General features: G+C 40.0%; 1 protein-coding gene across 8 annotated transcripts in view; it reads right to left on the reverse strand.

The window, feature by feature from the left end:
* Nucleotides 1–25,161, reverse strand: part of clasp1a (cytoplasmic linker associated protein 1a) — a 250,440-nt gene that overhangs the window by 42,385 nt on the left and 182,894 nt on the right. For 3 of the 8 annotated variants that reach the window (XM_078227926.1, XM_078227927.1, XM_078227924.1), the window contains 5 exons: nucleotides 24,802–24,865; nucleotides 20,805–20,968; nucleotides 19,252–19,330; nucleotides 18,033–18,176; nucleotides 4,316–4,411 (listed from right to left, as the gene is read on the reverse strand). In XM_078227926.1, the coding sequence (XP_078084052.1) occupies nucleotides 4,316–4,411; nucleotides 18,033–18,176; nucleotides 19,252–19,330; nucleotides 20,805–20,968; nucleotides 24,802–24,865 (547 nt within the window). The remainder of the gene's footprint in view (nucleotides 1–4,315; nucleotides 4,412–18,032; nucleotides 18,177–19,251; nucleotides 19,331–20,804; nucleotides 20,969–24,801; nucleotides 24,866–25,161) is intronic. The other 5 variants (XM_078227932.1, XM_078227931.1, XM_078227928.1 and 2 more) reach the window with 3 other exon arrangements.

Below are 25,161 nucleotides of genomic sequence, written 5' to 3' on the forward strand. Positions count from 1 at the left end.
TACTGACATCAACTATACAGCAGACTGCAGCATTGCCATTTTTACAGTTTAACCCGTTTAACTTTTTCTTAAAGAGTTTAGCTCGTTCAGTACTCAGGTTTGCACCATACAGCTTAAACTCATATAGCATTACTGAAATCAATCACAATGGACATGTAGTCTGCTGTCATTTTCTGATACAAAGATTGTTCTAAGCAGTTACCATTTTTAAAGCTCTATTCCCAGCAGCACAACAGTGACATTTAGATCAGCCAATAATCTTTTTTTAAAAATATAACATTCCTCTTACTACTTTGTATTCCACATTAAACTATCAGTGATTGTTATTTTCTGTGCGCTTTTTTTGTCAAAGGGGTTTGGTATTGGAGAGGACAAGCAAAAGAAAATGGTAAAACAAATTCACTGAACACTTCCAGAATTTTCAATAGAAATAGCATTCTACAACTTGCACTTGCAGCTTTTCCTTATGCCAAAGATGATCATGGGTGTATAATAAATCCTGGCAGAACATGCTATGCATATACAAATCACAGCCCAGAAGATCATCATTGAGTGATTTGTGCCTGTTCTGGCTCTTAGAAAGAGTTATCCAATTAGTCACACCCTTGTGCTTGTTCACCATAGCTTTGCAATATTTTTTTGTTTAAGGTATTAAACCAATTCCCTTTAGAAGTCATTACTGAATAGGAAAGAAAAGATAGGGCCTATCAGAGATGTACATGGTAACTTATGGGTTCAGAAGAAAATGGGCAGGGTTCTCAATGAGTTCTTTGTCTCTGTTTGTACGGAGATGGATGATTCAGACAAGAGGAGGAGTGTGAAATATTAGATACAATAAGTATAGTGGAAGAGGAAAGTACTGGGCATCCTTGAAGGTGGATAGTGCACCAGGGGCAGATGGATTGTATCCCAGGCTGTTGAAGGAAGCCTGGTAGGAAATGGCAGGTGCTCTGGATGATTTTCTAATCCTCGCTAGATATAGGTGAGGTATCAGAGGATTGGAGGTTTGCGAATGTTGCACCATTATTTATAAAGGATGCGAGGGATGGCTCAGAAACCTAGAGGCCTGTCAGTCTGACTTTAGTGGTGGGCATATTATTGGAAACAATTGAGACAGGATAAACTTAGAAAGGAATAATCAGCATGGTTTTTTGTTAGGGGAAGATTGCATCTTTCCAACTTATTTTTGAGGAAGTAACAAGGAGGATTGATGAGGGTAGTGCAGTGGATATTGTCTACATGGATTTCAGTAAGACGTTTGACAAGGTCCCACATGGCAGACCGGTTAGAAAAGTGAGAACTCCTGGGACATAGGAGCGAGTGGCAGGCTGGATCCAAAATTGGCTCAGTGTTAGGAAACAATGGGTATAATGGTCTATGGGTGCTTTTGTGAATGGAAAACAGTTTCCACTGGTGTTCCACAGGGCTCAGTGTTGGGGCCCTTGCTGTTTATATTAATGGTTTAGACTTAAATGTAGGTGGGGTGATGGGGAAATTTGCAGATGACATAAAAATTGGCCATGTAGTTGATAGTGAAGAGGATAGCTGTCGACTCCAGAATGATATCAATGGTTTGGTTGAATGGGTAGAGATGTGGCAAATGGAATTCAATTTGGAAAACTGAGGGGTAATTCATTTGGGGAGGGAAAGAAAACCAAGGGAATACTCAATAAATGGGAAGATATTGAGAGGGAATGAGGAAGTGACAGACCTTGGAGTGCATGTCCACAGGTCCTTGAAGGTGACAGGACAGGTGGACAAGGTGGTCAAGAAAACATCTGAAATGCTTTCCTTTATTGGACGAGGTATTGAATACAAAAGCAGGGATGTAACGATGGAACAGTACAAACAGCTGGTTAGGCCATAACTGGAGTTGAGTACACAGCTCTGGTCACCGCAATTGCTTCAGGAGAATGAAGAGACGATTCACAAGAATGTTGATAGGGCTTGGAAGTTGCAGCTATGAAGAGAGATTGATAGGCTATGGTTGCTCTCCTTAGAGCAGAGCAGCCCAATGAGTAACCTAATTGAGGCATACAAAATTATGAAGGGCCTAGACAGGGTAGACAGGAAAGTCTCGTTTCCCCTAGCTGAAGGGTCAATTATCAGGGGGTTTAAGGTGATTATATAATTTAAGGTGATTATACAAGGATTAGATGAGGCATGAGAAAAAACTTTTTCACCCAGAGGATGGTGGGTGTCAGGAATTCATTGCTCAAGTTGGTGGTTGAGGCTGAAATGCTGAACTCATTAAAAAGGTACCTGGATCTACATCTGAAGTGCTGTAACCTACAAAGCTATAGACGAGGTGCTGGAAAGTGGAATTAAAATAAGCAGCTAGTTTTTTTTTTTAAACTCTTTTTTTTGGCTGGCTGAGTGATTTCTTTCTGCACTGTAACTTTTCTATGGTCCTCTGAATCTGCTCCTACCATCCTTTACCTACTCCTGATCATAATTCACTGTATAATTCTTTTCCCAGTTCCACCTTTGTTTTTTTTGGCATTTATCTTAAATCTGTGTCATCTGGTTACTAACCCTTTTGTCACTGGAAACAGTTATTTTACTTTATCAAGATCAGGGTATTGAGCACCTCTATCAAATTTCTTCTCATCTTTTCTCTGCTCCAAGCACAACACCAGCTTCTCTAGTCCCTCCAAGTATAATCATCGAATCTCTACAGTGCAGTGCCCATTGAGCCTGCACTGACAACAATCCCACCCAACCTATCCTGTATCCCCATGTATTTACTCTACTAATCTCCCTGACACTAAGGGGCAATTTACTATGGTCAATCCACCTAACCAGCACATTTTTGGAATGTGGGAGGAAACCGGAACACCTGGAGGAAATCCACGCAGACACGGGGAGAACATGCAAACTCCACACAGTTATCCGAGGTCGGAATTGAACCCGGGTCCCTGGATCTGTGAGGCAGCAGTGCTAACCACTGTGCCACCATGCCACCCAAGTAACTGAAGACTTTCATTCCTGGCATCATCTGGAGTAATTCTCTTTTAAGGTCTCAACATCTTTCCTAAAGCATGGTGCCTAGAATTGGGCACAATACTTCATCTGGGGCCTAATCAATATTTTAAGAAGATTTAGCCTAACTTGCTTGCTTTTATATCCTATGCCTCCATTCATAAATTCAAGGATCTGTGCGCCTTTTTAACAGTCTTCCCAATTTGTCCCATTACTTTCAATTTGCGTGCAAACAATCCCAGGTCTCTGTTCCTGCGCACCCTTTAAAATTGTACCATTTAGTGCATATTATCCCTCATTTTTCCTATGAAAATGAATCACCTCACTCTTAAATTCTACTCGTATTTAACTGATGAAATCTATTACTAACCTCCTAATTGTTTTGTATCATCTGCAAGCTTTGAAATTATGACCGGGTACAGGTTATTACATTTATCAAAAAGAGCAGTGGTGATAACACCAATCCCTGGGCGGCCAACGCTCTCACTTCCCTCCAAAACAACCACTCACCAATATGCTGTGCTTTCTGCCCCTCATTCAATTTCATATCCATGCAGCCATTTCTTCTCTAACCCCATGACCTTCAATTTTGTTAACAAGTTTATTATGGCAGTTCATTGAATGTTGAATGCCTCATCATTCAAGACAGCAACAACTTTTAATGCTCAATTAACTCGTGACCTATGTCAGGGCAGCTATTCAGATTTTAAATAACCAGAATAATAAATATATGTCGTGCAAGTGCATAAATCTGCTAGGAATGCGCTGAAATAAAAAGTTAATATTCTTGTTAGGATTAATACACAGTAATGCATCCAATTAACATGGGCAATGTTATAAGTTCAGATCTATTACAGTCATATTAGCCCCAAATTCTTTTACATTTAGGTATCAATTAACATACGAGTAGATTTACTACAGGCTTGCTAGCATCAATCCAATTTGCATTGATATCAAAGAATACATTTCAAGTTTCAAATAAACATATATTTAAAGAACTGTGTTAATGTACTTTCAGATACATTAGTTAACAGATGAGCATGCATTCCAACACTACAAGCAGCAGTCCTCATGTCAGGGCCAATGCTGTATGTTACTTATTAACACTGCAAAGAAAAGGCAAACCTTACTCCCAGAGTCCACCACCTACGTGCTGTATAAATTATGGGAAGACAACTGCCATTGGCAATACAGTAGAGTGAACAAACACATGGTTGTTACACAGAAACAGAAATCAGTCAGGCCAAGACCCTTGTGCAGCCAAGTTAAAAAAAGAGCCAATGATACCGGGAAAAAAAGCAACTTGAGATTAGTAGGTGCAACATTTTTCTACCTGTTTACACTTTTCTTCCAGGCCAATTTCACCAGGCCCAGAGGTACTCGAACAGGACCTGGCCAACACCTCATCACTCAACCAACTATGCACAGTCTGGGTTTGACAGGTGGGAAGGGTATTAGAAAAATTTCAGTATACAATAAACAGCAGTTGCATGATTAACAAACTTATATAAAGCTTACAAGCCACAACAGAAAGTGACTAGCTGTGTTTGCAACAGAGAGATGCTGGCTTTTGCATTAGTTAAGACTGTAACCTTACAGAGCTGCCAATTGTGATTTTCTTTGCCCCCTATATATATTAAAAAACTAATCATTTACTTGATTGTGGGGAAAAATTAAGTTCCTGTGGCATCCCAAAAGAATGCCACAATCTGGTTGCCCATCAGTGCAGAACAGCCTAATGAGAGTACAAAATAAATAGTTATGAGCATGCTTTACAACTCTCGGTTGCAACACTCACAGATGGCCTGGATCCTACAATAGCTAAAACTTTGCATTTTTGAAATCCTCTTCTCCGAATCTGGCAAAACGCTATGGGTTCAATATTACACATAAAATGAACCAACAGTAGAATGGCATTATAAGCAATATATCAAACCAAATGATACCTGCTCCTTGAACCTGTAAGGAATTTAAAAAACATTAAAACTATTGTATTGCTTTGGACAAAAAACTTTGGAATGTTGAATAGAAGTTATGGAATCATAACTCATGGAACATTCAAGTGGTGAACTAAAGACTACGCAGGTGGCATATCCATCTTAAATAAAATGAACAAAGCTCATACAAGATGGTTCAAATCGTCTCCTTCTGTGCTGTACCATTCTACTTATTGAACTTACAGTTCCCAAACACATTTCCACATACTGGGCAGGGAACAGAAAGGTGCGATATGAGGCACAAATCTGAAACAGCTATAGCATGACCTGGGGTTTTCGACTTCTATTAAATTCTATTATATTTAGACTTCTATTGTATTATGTCAACTGAACAATTGCTGCACATATTTTGTTGTTGCATATGGTGTAGCTCACTGCTTTGGAGGCTGGAACATGCTTGACTTTAGCAACCGCTGTGGCCTTGCATTGGGTTAATCTGTGGAATGATAAGCAATTCCCTTTTGTAAAAAAAAGGAACACTTTTCCTGTGGCAACTTTTCTTCTGACTGAAAAGAGATTACTGTCGAACAAGCTCTTTGGAGTAAAGGAATACATTAGCAATACGGGTGATCAAGTTGTAGCTCCATAAATAGGCCTTCAGCGCATATCATAATATCTCTTTCGCTAATAATTTACATATTTAGATTTTTTGCAGAACATGTCCCAAAATATTTCCATAGTACAGGTTCACATTTTAAATAAAACCTTTTGATGAAACAACGCAATCTGAATTTTATGTTGATAAGCAGTTTTTGAATTAATACTTTGAAAGTGGCACTCTGATGGAAAAGAATGTCCATAGAATCCTACAGTGCAGAAGGAGGCCATTCAGCCCACCGAGTCTGCACCGACCACAATCCCACCCAGACCCTATTCCTGTAACCCAACATATTTACCCTGCTAATCCCCCTGACACTAGGATCAATTTAGCATGACCAGCCAACCTAACCCGCAAATCTTTGCTCTGTGGATGGAAACCAGGGCACCCAGAAGAAACCCACGCAGACACGGGGAGAATGTGCAAACTCCACATGGCTCAGGAGGGTAAGGAGGAGAGCGGGAGGGCAATAGTTATTGGGGACTCATTAGTTAGAGGGATAGATAGGAGGTTCTGTGGCAGCAAAAGAGACTCGAGGATGGTTTGTTGCCTACCGGATGCCAGGGTCCGTGACGTCTCGGACCGTGTTTTCCGGATTCTTAAGGGGGAGGGGAAACAGTCACAAGTCGTGGTACACATTGGTACCAACGACATAGGTAAGAGAAGGGACGGGGATTTAAAACAGGAATTTCGGGAGCTGGGCTGGAAGCTGAGAGCAAAGACAAAACATGTGGTCATCTCTGGTACGCTACCGGTGCCACGTGATAGCGAGTTGAGGAACAGGGAGAGAGTGCACTTAAACATGTGGTTGCAGGGATGGTGCAGGAGGGAGGGTTTCAGATACGTGGATAATTGGAACACGTTCTGGGGAAGGTGGGACCTCTACAAACAGGACGGGGTGCACCTGAACCAGAGGGGCACCAATATCCTGGGAGGGAAATTTGCTACGGCTCTTCAGGGGGATTTAAACTAATTTGTCAGGGGAGTGGGAAAAGGAGTTGTAGTCCGGAAGTCAGTGTTGAGGGTGGTGAGATATTGGGGAAGGTATCAAGGTCAAGGGTGGGTACCGGTAGACAGGAAGATGGGTTGAAGTGTGTCTACTTCAATGCAAGGAGCATCCGGAACAAGGTGGATGAACTTGGGGCGTGGATTGCTACTTGGGACTACGATGTTGTGGCCATTACGGAGACGTGGGTAGAACAAGGACAGGAATGGTCGTTGGACGTTCCGGGGTATAGACGTTTCAGTAAGTGTAGGGAAGCTGGTAAAAGAGGTGGAGGAGTAGCATTGTTAATCAAGGATAGTTTAACGGCTGCGGAAAAGCACTTTGAGGGGGATATGCACACTGAGGTAATATGGGCTGCAGTTAGAAACAGGAAAGGAGCGGTCACGTTGCTAGGAGTTTACTATAGGCCCCCAAATAGTAATAGAGATGTGGAGGAAGAAATTGCAAAGCAGATTATGGATACGTGTGGGGGTCACAGGGTAGTTGTCATGGGGGACTTTAACTTTCCAAATATTGATTGGAACCTTTGTAGGTCGAATAGTTTGGATGGGGCACTTTTTGTGCAGTGTGTGCAGGAGGGTTTCCTGACACAATATGTGGATAGGCCGACAAGGGGTGAGGCCACATTGGATTTGGTACTGGGAAATGAACCGGGCCAAGTGTTAGATTTGGTTGTGGGAGAGAACTTTGGAGATAGTGACCACAATTCGGTGTCTTTTGTTATTGCAATGGAGAGGGATAGGTCCGGACGGCAGGGCAAGGCTTACAATTGGGGGAGAGGTAATTATGATGCGATTAGGCAAGAATTAGGGGGCATAAGATGGGAACAGAAACTGTCAGGGAAAGGCACTGATGAAAAGTGGAACTTTTTCAAGGAACAAATACTGGGTGTCCTTGATAGGTATGTCCCTGTCAGGCAGGGAGGAAATGGCCGAGTGAGGGAACCGTGGTTCACAAAAGAGGTGGAATGTCTTGTGAAAAGGAAGAGGGAAGCTTATGTAGGGATGAGGAAACAAGGTTCAGATGGCTCGATTGAGGGTTACAAGTTAGCAAGGAACGAGCTGAAAAAGGGGCTGAGGAGAGCTAGGAGGGGACATGAGAAGTCCTTGGCGGGTCGGATCAAGGAAAACCCCAAGGCTTTTTACTCTTGTGTGAGGAATAAAAGAATGACCAGGGTGAGGTTAGGGCCGGTCAAGGACAGTGGTGGGAACTTGTGTATGGAATCAGTAGAGATAGGCGAGGTGATGAATGAATACTTTTCTTCAGTGTTCACCAAGGAGAGGGGCCATGTTTTTCAGGAAGAGAAGGTGTTACAGGCTAATAGGCTGGAGGAAATAGATGTTCGGAGGGAGGATGTATTGGCAGTTTTGAATAAACTGAAGGTCGATAAGTCCCCTGGGCCTGATGAAATGTATCCTAGGATTCTTTGGGAGGCGAGGGATGAGATTGCAGAGCCTTTGGCTTTGATCTTTGGGTCCTCGCTGTCCACGGGGATGGTGCCAGAGGACTGGAGAGTGGCGAATGTTGTTCCTCTGTTTAAGAAAGGGAATAGAAATGACCCTGGTAATTATAGACCGGTTAGTCTGACTTCGGTGGTTGGTAAATTGATGGAAAAGGTCCTTAGGGATGGGATTTACGACCATTTAGAAAGATGCGGATTAATCCGGGATAGTCAGCACGGATTTGTGAAGGGCAAATCGTGCCTCACAAATTTGATAGAATTTTTTGAGGAGGTAACTAGGTGTGTTGATGAAGGTAGGGCGGTTGATGTCATATACATGGATTTTAGTAAGGCGTTTGATAAGGTCCCCCATGGTCGGCTTATGATGAAAGTAAGGAGATGTGGGACAGAGGGAAAGTTGGCCGATTGGATAGGTAACTGGCTATCTGATCGAAGACAGAGGGTGGTGGTGGATGATGGAAAATTTTCGGACTGGAGGCAGGTTGCTAGCGGAGTGCTGCAGGGATCGGTGCTTGGTCCTCTGCTCTTTGTGATTTTTATTAATGACTTAGAGGAGGGGGCTGAAGGGTGGATCAGTAAATTTGCTGATGACACCAAGATTGGTGGAGTAGTGGATGAGGTGGAGGGCTGTTGTAGGCTGCAAAGAGACATAGATAGGATGCAAAGCTGGGCTGAAAAATGGCAAATGGAGTTTAACCCTGATAAATGTGAGGTGATTCATTTTGGTAGGACAAATTTAAATGTGGATTACAGGGTCAAAGGTAGGGTTCTGAAGACTGTGGAGGAACAGAGAGATCTTGGGGTCCATATCCACAGATCTCTAAAGGTTGCCACTCAAGTGGGTAGAGCTGTGAAGAAGGCATATAGTGTGTTAGCTTTTATTAACAGGGGGTTGGAGTTTAAGAGCCGTGGGGTTATGCTGCAACTGTACAGGACCTTGGTGAGACCGCATTTGGAATATTGCGTGCAGTTCTGGTCACCTCACTATAAGAAGGATGTGGAAGCGCTGGAAAGAGTGCAGAGGAGATTTACCAGGATGCTGCCTGGTTTGGAGTGCCGGTCTTATGAGGAAAGGTTGAGGGAGCTGGGGCTGTTCTCTCTGGAGCGGAGGAGATTGAGGGGAGACTTAATAGAGGTTTATAAAATGATGAAGGGGATAGATCGAGTGAACGTTCAAAGACTATTTCCTCGGGTGGATGGAGCTATTACAAGGGGGCATAACTATAGGGTTCATGGTGGGAGATACAGGACGGATATCAGAGGTAGGTTCTTTACGCAGAGAGTGGTTGGGGTGTGGAATGGACTGCCTGCAGTGATAGTGGAGTCAGACACTTTAGGAACATTTAAGCGGTTATTGGATAGGCACATGGAGCACACCAGGATGGTAGGGAGTGGGATAGCTTGATCTTGGTTTCAGATGAAGGTCGGCACAACATCGTGGGCCGAAGGGCCTGTTCTGTGCTGTACTGTTCTATGTTCTATGTCCACACAGACAGTGACCCCGGGTCCCTGGTGCTGTGAGGCAGCAGTGCTGACCACTGTGCCACCCCAAACAGACACCGTCGTGGCGATGTCATGAAACTTGACAGATTCTCATCGGGGAATTGAACCCCGGTCGCCCGCTTGACAGGCGGGGATAATAACCTCCACACCAATGAGGAAGCCCGTTATGGAACGAGGAAGTTCCATAAGCACAACCTCCTCTTTTGGCCGTTTTGAAAAATGTATAGATGGAGCATTACATTTTGCCAAAAAATGAAAAACAAAGAATCCCTTCATGCAATATGAATGAGTCACATTTCTGGAAGTTGATGTCTTCTGCTGACTTTAGATAGAGGGATTAATGCAGCATAGTCACCAAATCAACTGACTGATGCATAGTAACTAACTGCACTGATTGCTATGATGAGATAAATTGGATAACATCTGGCATGCACACATGCAGTAAAAGAAACAAATCTGGAAACTACCATCAGAGAAACCCAGCTCCTCCACAGGATCATGCTGTTATAGACTCAAATCAATGCAACAGAGTGAATTTAGTGTACCTGACCACTAGTTCTGCACTAAACAGCTAAAAATGTTAACGCTGGTACATTTAGGAGCATGGGATCTTAAACATCATGGTGGGAAGCTGGTCAGGAACAGGTAAACTCAGGCTCGAGTCAATCAAGTTGATGGGCCAAATGGGTACGCTGTGGGAAATCTGGCCAACAGCAGTGAAAGTTTAAAGCTTGCATGTCAATGAGGCTCACAGCCACGTTATGTTTCAAGTTCCAACTAGCCTCCTTGGATCAAGTTGGCTGTACACCAAAATTCCGACCTCAGCTCGGATCATCGCAAAAGGATTTTGAGATATACCACAGATGACTTGTAGAGGGTGTCGCACTGAAACAGACACTGGGAGAATTTTCCCAAAAAATGATAGTTGGTGTGATCTTATGACTTTGTCCTGTCCGACTTTTGGGGAGGCGAGGTAGTAAGATCGGGCAGAAGGTGAAACATTTAAATTTGCGCCCAGTTCTTTGAACCCACCCACTCCCCCACCCCCCGATTGTACTGGCACTTTTTTGACTCTCATTTTATGTACATGCCTGCTGGCAGGGCTTTAATTCTGTAACTTTCGTTCCAAAACTCTTACCTTCTCTATCCCCCTTAAAAAAAAAATCTTTGAAACCTCCCACCAAATGCTCGAATAAGCCCCTGATCATTCCCATAACCTCTACCTTCATGGCTCAACATTTATCTATTTTCTCTCATTTGTGAGGGATCTTGCAATGCTTTTTGCAATAAAAACACATAACCGCAACTTGACATTGCTGGAGTAGTGAACCCAAAATGTTAAATGGGAGTTATTCAGAAAAAGGTATAGTTCAATAAGTTCATGATATTCAGAATTTAGTGCTCCAGGGACTTGCAGTAAACATGACTGTGAAATGAGCTGCAGAAAGCAGCGTTCTCACTGCAAACACCAAGCAATTCATAAATCATGTTGCTGTACACTCTTTTTATATAAATTAAAATTACCTGATAAATGTTAAAGTTTGAAAACCAAGTGTTAACGGTTAATACTATTTTCATGACACAAATGCTTAAAAGATTTTAAAATGGAAAATGTTACTTGGCCTGTATAAACTTAATCTCCACCACTGAAATGCAAGTGATTATTTCACTGCAAGAAGCATGTTTGGAAACAAGAACAGGTTTCCAATGTCATTGCACAATAAGCATTTTCTATCATGGGGCCAGTTACAATGACTGAACAAGTCAAAGGTTAATTTTATGATGTGGCACTGTTATTTTCTTGATACCGTGCGAGTAAATTACACATTACTGAAGGGCCCATCAGTATTGAGTATACTTGCAGATACAGGGGTGGGGCTACTGAAACACAGGAGTATGCTAGCTCGGTGGATGGGGTAGTCAGAAATTCCACCCCTGCAAATTAGCCAGGGCATTTCCTTCCAAGACTGAATAACAGGCCTCAAGTTTTCAAGACAAAATTTGGGCATTTTTACAGATGGCCTTTAATTTGAACCTCAGAAAAATGAGCCTTGACTTTTTTTATATACTTAAAATAAAACCTGAAACATTTTAAAAGCAATGGATATAAAAATCAAACTTATTTAGAAGGGCATAGTCGATATAATTTTCAGAACTGTACAACTTATTGTGGGAGGATTGATAAATAGCTCAGCTTACTTTGTTTTGGGCATGTCTTATCCAACAGTGCAAAAGATGACAGGTGAGACAAAATTGTGGCATACGAATTAATGTACCTCCAGGAATTGGCACAGTTGCAAGATTTTAATATGCATTGAGTATTATATATTAAAGCTCCAGTCAACTTTTCCATTATAAATTCCTATGCCTTGTAAGCTTGTGCTATAATGGCACACTGAGATAGACTTATATTGGCAGCCCTGAATATAAACGTGGACAGAGGAATTTAGAATGCTAATACAAGGACAGAATGCATAATTTTAAAACAGGACTGAATTACATCTGCACCTCCTGATTTCTAATCTCACTTAACCTAAAACCACACTTGGTCTGGATACCATGTGCAATGTCATGAGATTGCACATGGTATCCCGACGCGGGCAATTGGGACTAGCTTAGAGGTTAAAAAGGGGCGGCATGGACAAGTTGGGCTGAAGGGCCTGTTTCCGAGCTAAACCTCTATGATTCTATGATTGCCGGAGTGTACTGCTATATTTGCACATACACTTCTATGAATATGCCATCAAGTGTCCAGTTTACGGTTCTTAAGGAACAGTGTGTTAAGTCACAGTGAATAAGTAAATCTTCCATCGAATACATGTTAAAACTCATACACAAAGTAATCTAACGTAATAAGGGGACTATTAATTAGAAGTTTTATTAGAAGTTTATTAATTTTTCTCCCTTTTAGCACGTGACAATTGTATCAAAATCCTTTTACACAAATGCTCAAAATTTCTCTACTGCAAAAGGGAAGATAAAGCATTAACCTGCATACTTCTGAGACGCAAGGAAATTCTGGTTCCCTAGACCAGCCTTAGCTTAAATTCACAATAATACAGAGAGGGGAAGTACCATGTCACAGGGGGATAGAAAATTGGAACTTCCTGAAGGAAAATCTGAACCAGATCAAGGTAGATTAACTCAATGGCTTCTGTATTAATATTTTAATACTCATTATACCTTTCACAAAGCATATCCTGGAATTAAAATGTAAAATTAAAAACTATGATTTTCACATTGGCAGTCGTAACATTTTGCAGCATAATAGTGCTTCTTGTTCCATTTCCACTGCATGCCTAAATTTTAATTTTAAAAATGAATTTTTAAAAATATCCTTATGGATTCCAATTCTATTACTATTCCAGATAGGACATTCCATATCCTAAACAATCCTCTGTGTAAACGAACACACTCACTCATTCCAGTTAATCTCTTCGTGATCTTAAATTTATGCCTGTAGTTAATAGTTTAGCAAAATCAGTGAAAATAGTTTTTACTTCGTCAATATCTCTTAATTTTGAATATGTCCATCAGATTTCCTCTTGATCTGCTTGGTTCTGATTAAAATAGTTACGACTAGATAAAATTTAACCTTCTTATTCCTGAAATTTTAACAAATTTCTTGTATATACACATATGGCATGGCTGTGCCACGCTTCTTGAAGTAAAACTGAACACAGTTTCCCTGTATTGCTTTCCACAGATGTTCCCAGACCTGCTGAGTTTTTCTAGCGTATTCTGTTTTTATTCCATTTTATTTCTAGCATCATCAATGTTTTGCTTATATCGTAAAATAAGGGGTTAACTTAAAGCAGAATAAACCAGAAAGTGAATGCACAAATTGCCCTTTATTTTTTGTAAATTTAGAAAGTCAAATAAAGATTGGATTATTGATACTGAAAGCAGAAATATTAAACAAACGTTACTTTTTCTTGTTTTAAAGAACTATGGATTTCTTCCACAAATAAATTTTTCAGGACTGGAAAGTCATTCAGCTGTAATGACGACTTAGCACGCATTATAAACCTAGTTACACCTCATTAAGATGGTGTAAGGAAAGAAACAACATAAAATGGAAGTTCTCATCTGTTCAATGATGGCTGCAGGTTACCATCTACCGGGACTTCAAAAATATATCTGAGGAGAATAAGGAAATCACCAACAGTCACTTCTGATTTCTGCACTGCACGTGTGCAGACACCATGGACGGGATTTTCCCACCTGAGGTCAATGGACCTTTGCATGGTCCGTGTCCCGCCCGCTATGATTCCTGTAGCAGGCGGGACGGGAAAATTCCGCCCCATATATTTCCGCTAGTTTCAGATATTGATGCCAAACACTGATAGTTTTGCCATTAGTTCAATCACAAAATCTGGGCTTATTTTCCAACTACAGCTTAACCAACAAGTTAAAATCTTTACTGCCATCCTGTAGAGATAAATTTCAACATTCAGGAACCAGTATGCATGCAATTTACAGCTTTAAATTAACCCCTTATTTTACGATATAAGCAAAACATTGATGACGCTAGAAATCTAGAACATGCTGGAAAAACTCAGCAGGTCTGGGAATACCTATGGAAAGAGAAACAGAGTTAGTGTCGAGTCTGTATTACTCTTCTTTAGAACTGATAAGGAGAGTCATATACACTTGAGCACTAACTATTTCTCTGCAGATGCTGCCAGACCTGCTGGAATTTTCCAGCATTTTGTTTTATCACTTATTTTAAGACTTGTGTATCGGAGCTCTCGAGCCTCTCGCTGTTCTATTTCTTTGAGGTTTTGTCTGCTATGTTAAATTTCATCTATCCGACCAATGTATTAATTTGTCTACGTCCACTTAAAGTCACTTAAAAGTCATTTTCAGTTAACCAAACATTTGTGTTGCACATAGACATTTAAGAGCACTGGTTCAAACACTGAGCCCTACAGAACATCGATGTTTACTTCCCTCTGATACAACAAACATCCATTAAGCATGAATCGGTTTTCTGTCCTTTAACCAACTTCCCAACCTGCTGTGACATTCCATTTAACCCCCTACGTTTTAATAGCATCAGCAAGCCTGAGACACTGTCTACAACATCCAATGCATGTCATCACCACACAGTTATTGCCTCAAAATTACCCTTGCAAGACACAGCATGCTTTTTACAAATCCACCCTGATGCTTTCAGGTTTGCCACATTTTTCGAGGTAGACGAGTGTCGATTTTATCCCACATTATACTTGCAAGCTTTTTTTTTAAAAAACAGCTACAAGTTAGTAGCTCAATACGCTTGTGCGCTAGCATTTTGTATCAAGAGCAGCAAGAAACAGGTTGACGGCCATAAGTTTCCAAACAAATAGTTGGAACTATTTTAACCTCTGTGGGCCCATGAGGAGAGTTGTCGGAGCCCAAGGGAAACATTAAAGCCAATTTAAGCTGCATCTACCATGCATATCTAGATTGCCAGCTGAAGAGCCAAACTGAGGTCTGGAAATAAACTGGCTCTTCTCTCCATTAAATAGGAACAGAGAAAAGCAGAGAGCCAAAAGAACACCTGAAGCTTGATGATCCAGTCCAAATATTAAACTGTTCAATTGTCCAGGAACACAAGTATCTTTTAATGTTTCGTACAGTATTTGCCAATGTGTGGAATGAATTACCTCATGACCATCCTTTGAGTATATTAACTAAATCTAAATTAACTGTGCCTCTCCGCTCCTTCTAAGCTTATGCATTGGCTCAAGATGTGATGGATTATCCGGGTCAATATTTCTACTACCTTATGAATGTTATATAGCTGAACTGCACTATGCCTGAGCCTTCGCTTCAGCAGAAGAAACAATCTCTTTAACTATAACTCAATTCCCTCAAAATAGATCAGTTTGATTCTCCCTTTCTGCGTTTTCTGCAATAATTGGCCATCTTTGAAGTAACACCAGAGCAGAATCTTACACAGTAATCCAGGTGTGCCTGCATAACAGTTACTTTACAAGCTCATCATCACCTCCAGATCCCTCTAGCTTTCGTGTCCTGTAGCAAACAGCCATTTAGTTAATACTTCCACTGTTTTGTTTCCCTTCTTGCATCAATGTAATTATCCAGTCATCAGTCCACGTTTCCAACGTATGCAGTTTACTGGTTCCCTATCCACTTTAATTTGGTGTCACCTGCAAACAAAGTGTTTGCTTTCCATCCCAGCTTCAAATCATTTATATAGACTGTAAACAGCAATATCCATGACACCATGACTGTGACCTTATCATTTCAACGGTGGTCCATTCACCGTTATCCTTCACTTTTGTTGGCTTAACATTTACAATCCATCTTGGGGGCTTCTTTTCTACTGCATGCCTTCCTGCCTCGAGACCTAATGGCTTGTATGGCATTGTATTTAAATACCCGAAATCTAAATATATCCCATAGAATATTGATCAGCAACGAGGTCTGTCATTTCGCCAAAGAATTTTGGTCAATTTGTTAGGCAAATCCAAGAGTATACGGATTGTGATGCATTGTACAGTTGGTGAAATGGAAAATAAAAATCTTCAACAAGAGAAAATTACTTCAAAATTACAGCCAAGCAAAAAAGTAATTCTGTTATAAAGAGTAAATATTTATTTTATTTTGTGAAATCATCTCTTCAGAGTTGAATGATAACTGAAAATATTTCACATCACATTCCAGAGTAACCCAACCACACAAACCAGTGTACGAAGCTCAAATATATGCAATTAATAAGGAACTCCTCCTGAGAAAACTGGTTTCCGAGTAACCAAACGGTCAAATCAATTAAAATAATCCTATTGCTACAATTTATTTTGAAACTCTATGGTTTAGCAATTTTGTTTTACATGAACTAACGCCTGATAATCAGTCTGTGTCTAGATAAACTTTACATAGAAAATATATTGAACAAGTGATCACCAATTATGTAACAAATGACTGACCAGCTTTTATTGATGGCACCTGGAGTAGTAATCTAGGTGCTGGAAGCTTAGATGCTGGAACCTTAAGGTATTTTTCAGCTGTAGATAATCCAACAAGCCAAAGACAAATGGATAGGGTGACCCCCAAAAGGCAGATACTTGGAAGTTCACCCATGCATTGAGTAGGAAACTGCGGTTTTGTCGGTTAAGCCTCAACAGTGCCACAATACAAATCTCAGGGTTTACACTCTCCAGACTATATTCAGAGGGATGAGTCAGTCCATGAGGAAAATGAACTTGCATCCGACAGTCATGTGGTTGTACATCTAAAGATCGCAGAGATATGGCTGACCAAAGGTGGAACAGATGTACTGAGTGGGAATTCCTCTATATGATGGCAAACTACAGCATCATTATCAAAAATCTAGAGGGGGTGAAAGTACCAAGTACTGGAAAATGGGTTAAGTTCATGAAAAGACATTTTAATATTTCTCTGCAATGGTTTTCCATTAACTATTTTAGAAATGACCAAAATGCTACTTTACATAATGAAATAAGCTTTGGATTATAAAATGATACTCAGTTAAGTTTATTCTATCGAAATGAGTTGATCTGATTTTCATTACCAACATACAAACAAGAACAAGTCCATGAGACGACAGACTTTACTGATTTGATCATTATTTAGTAGAAACAAGAATCATCTACAGCTATCAATTTATGATTAACTGGCATCTGATTTTACCTGAGTAAATGTAAAGGCCTTGAGCAAATTAAAATCTACCCCATAACTTTGGCTGCAATAGCTAAGATATAGACACGTTTAGTCATAGAACACAAACAATCCCTTTCCACTTCTTTCAACTTAGTCCCAACATAGATAATTAATGACTTAATCGACTGATATCCTATTCAGAAATGTCATGTGCACCTCAACACGAAACACTCCTATGAATAAACAAATCACCAAGAGGTACAGCCAGAATAAGGTTGCACAAAGACAAGTAGGGACATAGGAACAGAAGTAGGCCATTCAGCCCCATGAATCAGTTTCACCATTCATTTAGATCATGGTTAATCTGCATCCTAATTTATTTATAAGGTTACATTACAAACATAGGAACAAAGAACATAAATAGGCCATTCAGCTGCTTAAATCTGTTCCACCATTCATTTAGATCATAGTTAATCGGTATTCCTAATTTCATGCGTCTATCCTGGCACCATATTCCCTAACCTAACTAGCAAAAATCTATCTATCGACCCCAAATCTAAAATGATTAATTTAGGATCGGTCTTAACATGGTTTACTGGTCTTCAAAATTAATTTTTATGGTCACTATGCAGCAAGGAATAAACACAGCAAAATTAAAATACCAAGGTTCACAGACCGGATTCAAAAAAAATTATTTTGTAGTGAATTACACTGCTGTCTTGAGATTCGCGTACAACCATAACATCAAAATAATGAATGGGAAATCATAGAATCATAGAGCACAGGAGGAGGCCATTCAGTCCACTCTACTTGAGTTCATAAATAAATTCTAAGCTATCTTAAACTACCTACCTTTCTCACATCAGAGCTCTTTGGTTCGGTTGTCCAGGTTATGATTCGGGAAACAGCAAGGCGGGTCTCACTGGAATTAACAAAATCGGCTGGGTCCATCTGCCTTGCCAGCCTCTCGATGTACTTCAAGATTGCAACTTTAACCTTCAAATAAAAGTATATGAACAAAATAAAGTAGGCACGAAACATGGCTTGATTGAACACAATTAGTAAAGCCAAAACAAAAGGAATTATTAAAAAAATTTCACCTCAAAGATCGAATACAAACAGCATTTAATTTAGTTTTGGTTAATGTGCTTTAGATGTAAATTTTTTAACTACACTTGAGTCACTAGCCCTGGGCTCAACAGAACAACTCCGATACAACAATCATAGAATCCCTACAGTGCAGGAGGCGGCCACTCAGCCCATCGAGCAAGCACCGACAACAATCCCAACCAGGCCCTCTTCCAGTAACCCCATGTATTTACCCTGCTAGTCCTCCTGACAAAAGGGGACAATTTAGCATGGCCATTCAACCTAACCCACCCATCTTTGGAGTGTGGGAGGAACTGGAGTACCCAGGGGAAATCCAAGCAGACACAGGACAAATGTCACGACAGTCACCCAAAGCTGGAATTGAATCCGGGTCTCTGACACTATGTGCTGCCCCGTACCTTTATAAATGCAAGTTAGACCAACCAATTTATTTCTGTTACTGCATCATGAAAGGTCTGTACACAAATGTATTTAGCTATATTTAATTATTTCCTCTCCTTCACATGCTGTACCATTTCCATCTCAAGAGGTTGCTCCCAGATGTCTATCAATATAATGACAAAGTAGTAGACACAAGAATACAAGTAGAGTGGAGAATATTTTACATCACAATAAAAGAGCAAATCTAAATGGAAGTTTTATTTCTCATTTCAAACTTTAGCCATCAAAACCTCTGTTATTTTCTGCCAAACATCAGCCTGTGATCCAGGACAGAATTTGGCAGGAAATGTTATCCTCACTATACAGTAAGGGCCAAAATGTCAAATTATCCCACTGTGCATGCAGCATATTTCATAAATCTGAATTGGATCATCTCAATCCTCTCTTTTGAGCCAGTTCAGAATTAATTGTTGTTAAATCTCAACCTCGCGTAGGCTCACTGTTTTAAAGTTTCAATTAACTAATTCAAATCATTTTTCCAGAATATGTCAAGTGTAGTACTGGATATTTTAATACCAACCTTGAGGTTCGGCGTTTGTGTTTGATCCACAATGAAACGCATAAGAATATTGAATTGCTGATCAAATGGGAAGGACTCTCTACAAGCAGAAAAGGGAGTTAGTGTTTCAGAGTTCACAGTTTTATCTTTTGAGAGTCGCTAGCATTTATTTCAACATTATACTTCCTGTTGTAGCATTCTATGAAAGTACTGACAAGAACTAAAATGCAACATCGCCACCCCCCCTTTTTGCCTTCCATCACCACCTTTGTCATTTAATCACTTGCTCTCCACCTCAAATACCTTCCATTTTGTCTTTTTTCGCCTCACCCCCACTCCCCTTTGGGGGTGAGGGCTAGGATGCCTAACACTTGTTAAGTACTGGGCCAATGTTCCAACGAATGGAGATGGGCCTTCCAATCTGCCCCACCCTCAATTCCTGCCTCAGGAGGCAAAGGTCCCAATTTCAGCCCCATCCCTGCCACTCCGCCATGAACCATCGGGGTTGGGGGGAGGAGGATGTCAACCGATCTCCCAGTATACTGAGCAGTCTCCATGACCTCCACAGGAAGCAACATCAAAACAGTGGAAAATCTTCTAATTCGTGATTTCCTCCTCAAAAGGGGAAAATCTGGCCCTTAAGACTTTGTTGCGATGAAGGGAATGCAGCAGCCAATTTCCTCAGAACAAGTTCTACGACCAGCAATCTGTTACCAGATATCTATCATTAGTGATGTTGAAGAAGGGGTACATTTTGGCCAGGCCACTAGGGATAGCCCCCCCTACTCTTCTTCAATGTTAGGACCATGACTTTTCTTGATGCATAGCAATGATTGAAACTTGAGTGTAAAGGCACATTTTCATGACTTGGAAACATTGTGAACTGAGGAAGATCGCAATAAACTTCAAGAGGACATAGACAAGTTGGTGAAAGGGTAGACAAGTGCCAGATGAAATTTAATGCGGAGTTCGCAGTGATTCAACATAGTCAGAAGAATGAGGAGAGGCAAGATAAAAGTGAGGGGCACAATTCTAACACGGGTGCAGGAGCAGAGGGATGTGGGAGAAACCCTCCAGGTTTCCCGCTAACATGCACGCTTAGTCCCAATTTGGGAGAATTGCAGCCTATGTTTTCATGAGAATCCCAGTATGGATTATAAACTTCAAAGACATGTTTTTCTCAATAGTTTCATCAAGTTAGATGACATTTGGAAATAGGACGGATGGAGAGAATATAACTGATTTTACCGACCAGTTGTATTTGAAAGCAGTTCAAGAAAAAACAAGAATATAGCTGTTTGACCAGCAGTGCAAGACTCCGGAGTATCTGGCAAATGAGCTCATCATTTTGGGGCCCTGAAAATTTCAGGAAACAGGTCCCACAGTTGGGAAGTCAGACAGCCAAGGCAATCCACCCATAAGAAAGACGTTTGCTAAGCCAAGATGAAATAAGAATCTTCAGAAACCAGGAAGTTAAATGTCAAGAGAAATTAGGCTTTTTGAAATGCAACCAAGTGGATGACAAAGCAAATGAATGTTAGGAGAACGAACAACTGCCTGATCCCCAGTCTGACCTGGTGACATCTAGTGCCTTCTGAACCTTGGCCTGTACAGAACCGAGCAAATCAGCACCCATCTTCTTTAAAAGCTGAGTCAGGAGCACGAAGAGCCAATCCTGTAGGTCTTCTTTATGGATGATGATGAAATCTACTAAAGTTTCCAAAAACATGCTGAATACCTACAATAAAAAGAAGAACGTATTAGGATCCTTGTTGGTATTTGGGAGCAATGGCATTGCCATGCATCAAGAAAGCATTATAACCAAAACAAACAGACTGTATGTAGAAACAACCTGGCAACCTTCCAAAAATGAATTTGTAATTAATGACAAATGTAGTTAAGGAATAACTTATTTTGATGTAGAAGTAAAGCAGACCCAAGATGGTTGGATATAAAATTGAAGTGCTCTATTCTGTGCTATTATTATTCTTTAGCCCCATGAACTTGAAGTAAAAACCTTCTTAAAACTTGATGTGGTATCTATTAGTTACAGTTCACACAGTGAAAACTGTATTGAAGGAGACAGATCTTTTCATCTGAAATTTTCTTTTAAATTTTTCACATTTTTAAAGAATCAGTTATTGGACCTTTCAGTGTATAAAACAATGATACGAGTATAGATTATGTTGCCTCCACCTGGTGAAAGTCAACTTTGTTAATTTCCTGGGGAAAAAACAGCAAGAAATACCTCACATTGCCTTATTGCTACCATCAGGCTCCAAATATTTCAAAACTGGTACAATATCAATGTTGCATTTAGAATCCAATTAAACAAAAATCTGGCAATACCTCCTAAATTTCAGCTGATGCCCCTAATATTCAGAAAAATAATCTGAAGATATCTTGCTTGTATCAACACTTAATGGCAGTAGGCAGGCACCCTGTTGTTGCAAACTGTTCATGCGTTTTAGAATATACCTTTAGTTTTCTGAACATACCTTTCAGGTTCTAGGTTTAAAAGGTCAGAATAGAGAGCTCAAAACAGCAGGTGGGCTTACTTAGCTAACAAACTGGGAGGTGTGTGCCGGAATTGTACCGTCTCGCCCGCCCGAGCTCATAAGATTCTGCCCGAGGCCAACGGAGAATGAAATTCTGCGAGTCATGCCCGCGGTAAAATTCCAGCAGTGATGTCTGCAATGTTTGCAAAGAAGTGTGGTCCAGAGAGATGTTTTTGTTTCAGGGACAGAGCTAAATTAATTTGAAAACATTGCCAACCCTGAAACACGCATTTGCATGTACTAGAAGCTAGTTATATTAACACACAAGGCCTGTTCTTTGCAGACAACAAGAACTTGTGTACACAACACATCTGTTTTATTACCCAGGGCTATGCCATGACCAATCAGGACATGCAGCTTGGTTTAAATTTCAAACAATGCTTGGCAGTTATTTGTCAGTCACCATCAACTGGTGCATTCTCTTTGGCAATGCTTCTAACAATCGGAGTCCATTTGCCTTCAGCATTTTCTTCTCATAAATGATTTTCCCCTTATACTGGTATCCGTGCAAAGTGTCCAGATGAGTGCAAGATGAAAAGCTTCAACATCAAGTTCTGTACTACCAAACAACTGTGTGTAAACCCCTGAATGTTGAAAAACCATCTACTTCATCAGGTCAAAAACAAAATTGTAAATAAGGGATAATGAATTTCAAGGTTGGTTAGAGGACAGCCCAGATTAGGCTGCATCATCATGGAGGTGGATGGAGTTTAAGAAGGTTCTTTGGTTCCAATATACCCGAGTGTTTGTTGGAAAAGTTAGCTGCACTTTGGACCGGAGGCAGTTTGCAATTGGCTGAGAGAAGATTGCTAATGTAAATGACAAATAGATAGGTCCTCACTGTTGTAAAGCACTAATTTCAGCATTGACTGTGTAGAAGGCGAATGAAACTTAATCTCACTTTGCCTCCTGAGGGAATAGAAGTTGGAATATTGTCTAATTTGAAGCTAGAGGAAGAATCTAGTGGAAGTACAAGCCCAAACTCTCTCCTATGTCAACCCCTTCATCCCCGGAATCAATCTGGTGAACCTTCTCTGAACTGCCTCCAATGCCACCACATCCTTCCTCAAATAAAGGAGGCCAAAACTGGACACAATACTCCAGATATGGTCTTACCAACACCCTATACAACCTTTATACTAACACCCAATACTAACTTTTAAGTGGGCCTCACAGTGTCTTACTGCAAAAGAAAGTAATCAGCTAAAGCAGCTTGGATGTACTGAAAAAGCGATCAGAACTGAGCTATTCAAAATCAAGAGATGGTAAATGAAAAGTTTTATCTTGGAGAATAGAGGATACTGAGAAGAATTAAAGATCATCTCCAGAGGACTGTGGCATACCTATGGGTGGTCCCTACAGAAAAAAAAACATAGGAACATAGGAATTAGGAGCAGAAGTAGGCAAGTTCAGCCCATTCGAGCCTGCTCTGCCATTCAATCAGATCGTGGCTGATCTCTCCCTGGTCTCAAATCCACCTCCCCACCTGTTCCCCATATTCCTCTTTTCATTAGAAAATATTCATCTCCCTCTTGAAACCATTCAACGATTCAGACTCCACCATGCTATGGGGCAGCGAGTTCCACAAATTCACCACCCTCTGAGAAGTAGTTCCCCCTCATCTCTGTTTTAAATCTACCGCCTCGCAACCTATAGCTGTGACCTCTTATTCTAGATTCCTCACAAGAGGAAACAATTGGTCTCCATTTACTTTATCAATCCCTTTAAAATTTTTATCCATCTCGATCTGACCCCCTCTCATATTTCTAAACTCGAGTACAAGCCCAAACTGTTTAATTTCTCCTCATACGTCAACCCCTTCATCTGGTGAATCTCCTCTGAACTGCCTCAAATAAGACGACCAAAACTGGACACAATACTCCAGATGCAGTCTTACCAACACCCTATACAACCTTTATACCAACACCCTATACTAACTTTTAGGATTGATATGTTTTATAAGAGAATTCTTGGAGGAAGACGTAAACCTGAGTGAATAACAAATGTAGTTATAAGCCACATTATTAAATTTTAAATATTTGTTTTAATTCATTACTTTATGTACAATAAAGTTTGTTTTGCTAAAAAGTGAAATTATGTGGCGCAATTCCATTGGTTAAAATGAGGCATTACTTTCAATGTTAACAGTCCTTAACCGGGTTGTAAATTATAAATTTGCACTTATCGCAGCAACTAATTGATATTTATTATTCTTCAATCAGATTTTAAACTAACTTTTCCTCAGAAAATGAAAAGGTACTTTTCAAGGGTCCTGTTATATGTTAGTTTGTGATAAGCAGTAAAAGCAACACTTACTCTCTGTTGTGAGTTCCAACAAAGGACAGGACATGCAAGAAAACAAACCATTGATTAATGCATTAGACTTAAAAGCAACAGTGCTTCGCAATGGTTACTGACATTCATTAATCATTTCATAATACACAGGCTTTTAGATAAAGCTGCGCAAATTACAAACAATTTCTCACATCTGCCAGTTCTCTCTGCATGCCAAAACACACATTCCAGTACATCTTTCAAATCATTTACTGTGCTTTAATTTTCTAGAACTGAAAAATGTAACAATCGCTTTTGCAGAATATCTTTTAAATAATGTGTGTAAACTGCACTAACACTGGGCTGTCTTTTGGACTTGGGTCTAAGCAAAATCCTTTCAGGAAATTGGATGTTAAATTTTAAAAATCAGCTTTATAATTATAATTCTACTTGCTGCAAGCACACACACGTTATAATTGTAAAGGGATTACTGAATAAATACTTTCAAAGTTGAATCATTATTTGAAAATATGCAAGTTGATTTATTTTTAAAAAGAATAATAATCTTTTTAAACATTGCATCCAAATGTCCTGTATTGCTACAAGTGAGGACATTTTTTTTAAAAAGGCGTATTTATGCTCCATTTATAAAAATATTGCATGCATTCACACAAAACACAAAGCTGATTACATGTACATGCATAAAGTTGGTTGCAAAAACTGCTTTCGTAGAAGTTACCTTGCTATGAGGATCTGCAAACATACGAGTGAAGATCTCACACAATCTTTTCAATTCAACACGGCTGTGAAGTAAATGAAGGCAAAATGTGCAGATCAAAAGTTTATTAAAAACATTATATTAAGTCATATTAGGTCAAGAAAGATGCTTGGAAACCTCTTTTTTTTTCTAGAGATACAAATAATAGCATTGGAAACAAGAAATAAAATTCTGCCCCTTATTAAAATTCTTTAATACATTTGAAGAGAATAATTTTGATTCTCTGTTGTCATTTTAAATGATCTTGAGGTATTTAATGAACAATTGCTCACTTGTATAACATTTTCTTTTTTTGGGAAATTTCATACAAAAGTTACAACA

Source organism: Mustelus asterias, chromosome 14, assembly GCF_964213995.1.
Source record: "Mustelus asterias chromosome 14, sMusAst1.hap1.1, whole genome shotgun sequence".
Taxonomy (NCBI): domain Eukaryota; kingdom Metazoa; phylum Chordata; class Chondrichthyes; order Carcharhiniformes; family Triakidae; genus Mustelus; species Mustelus asterias.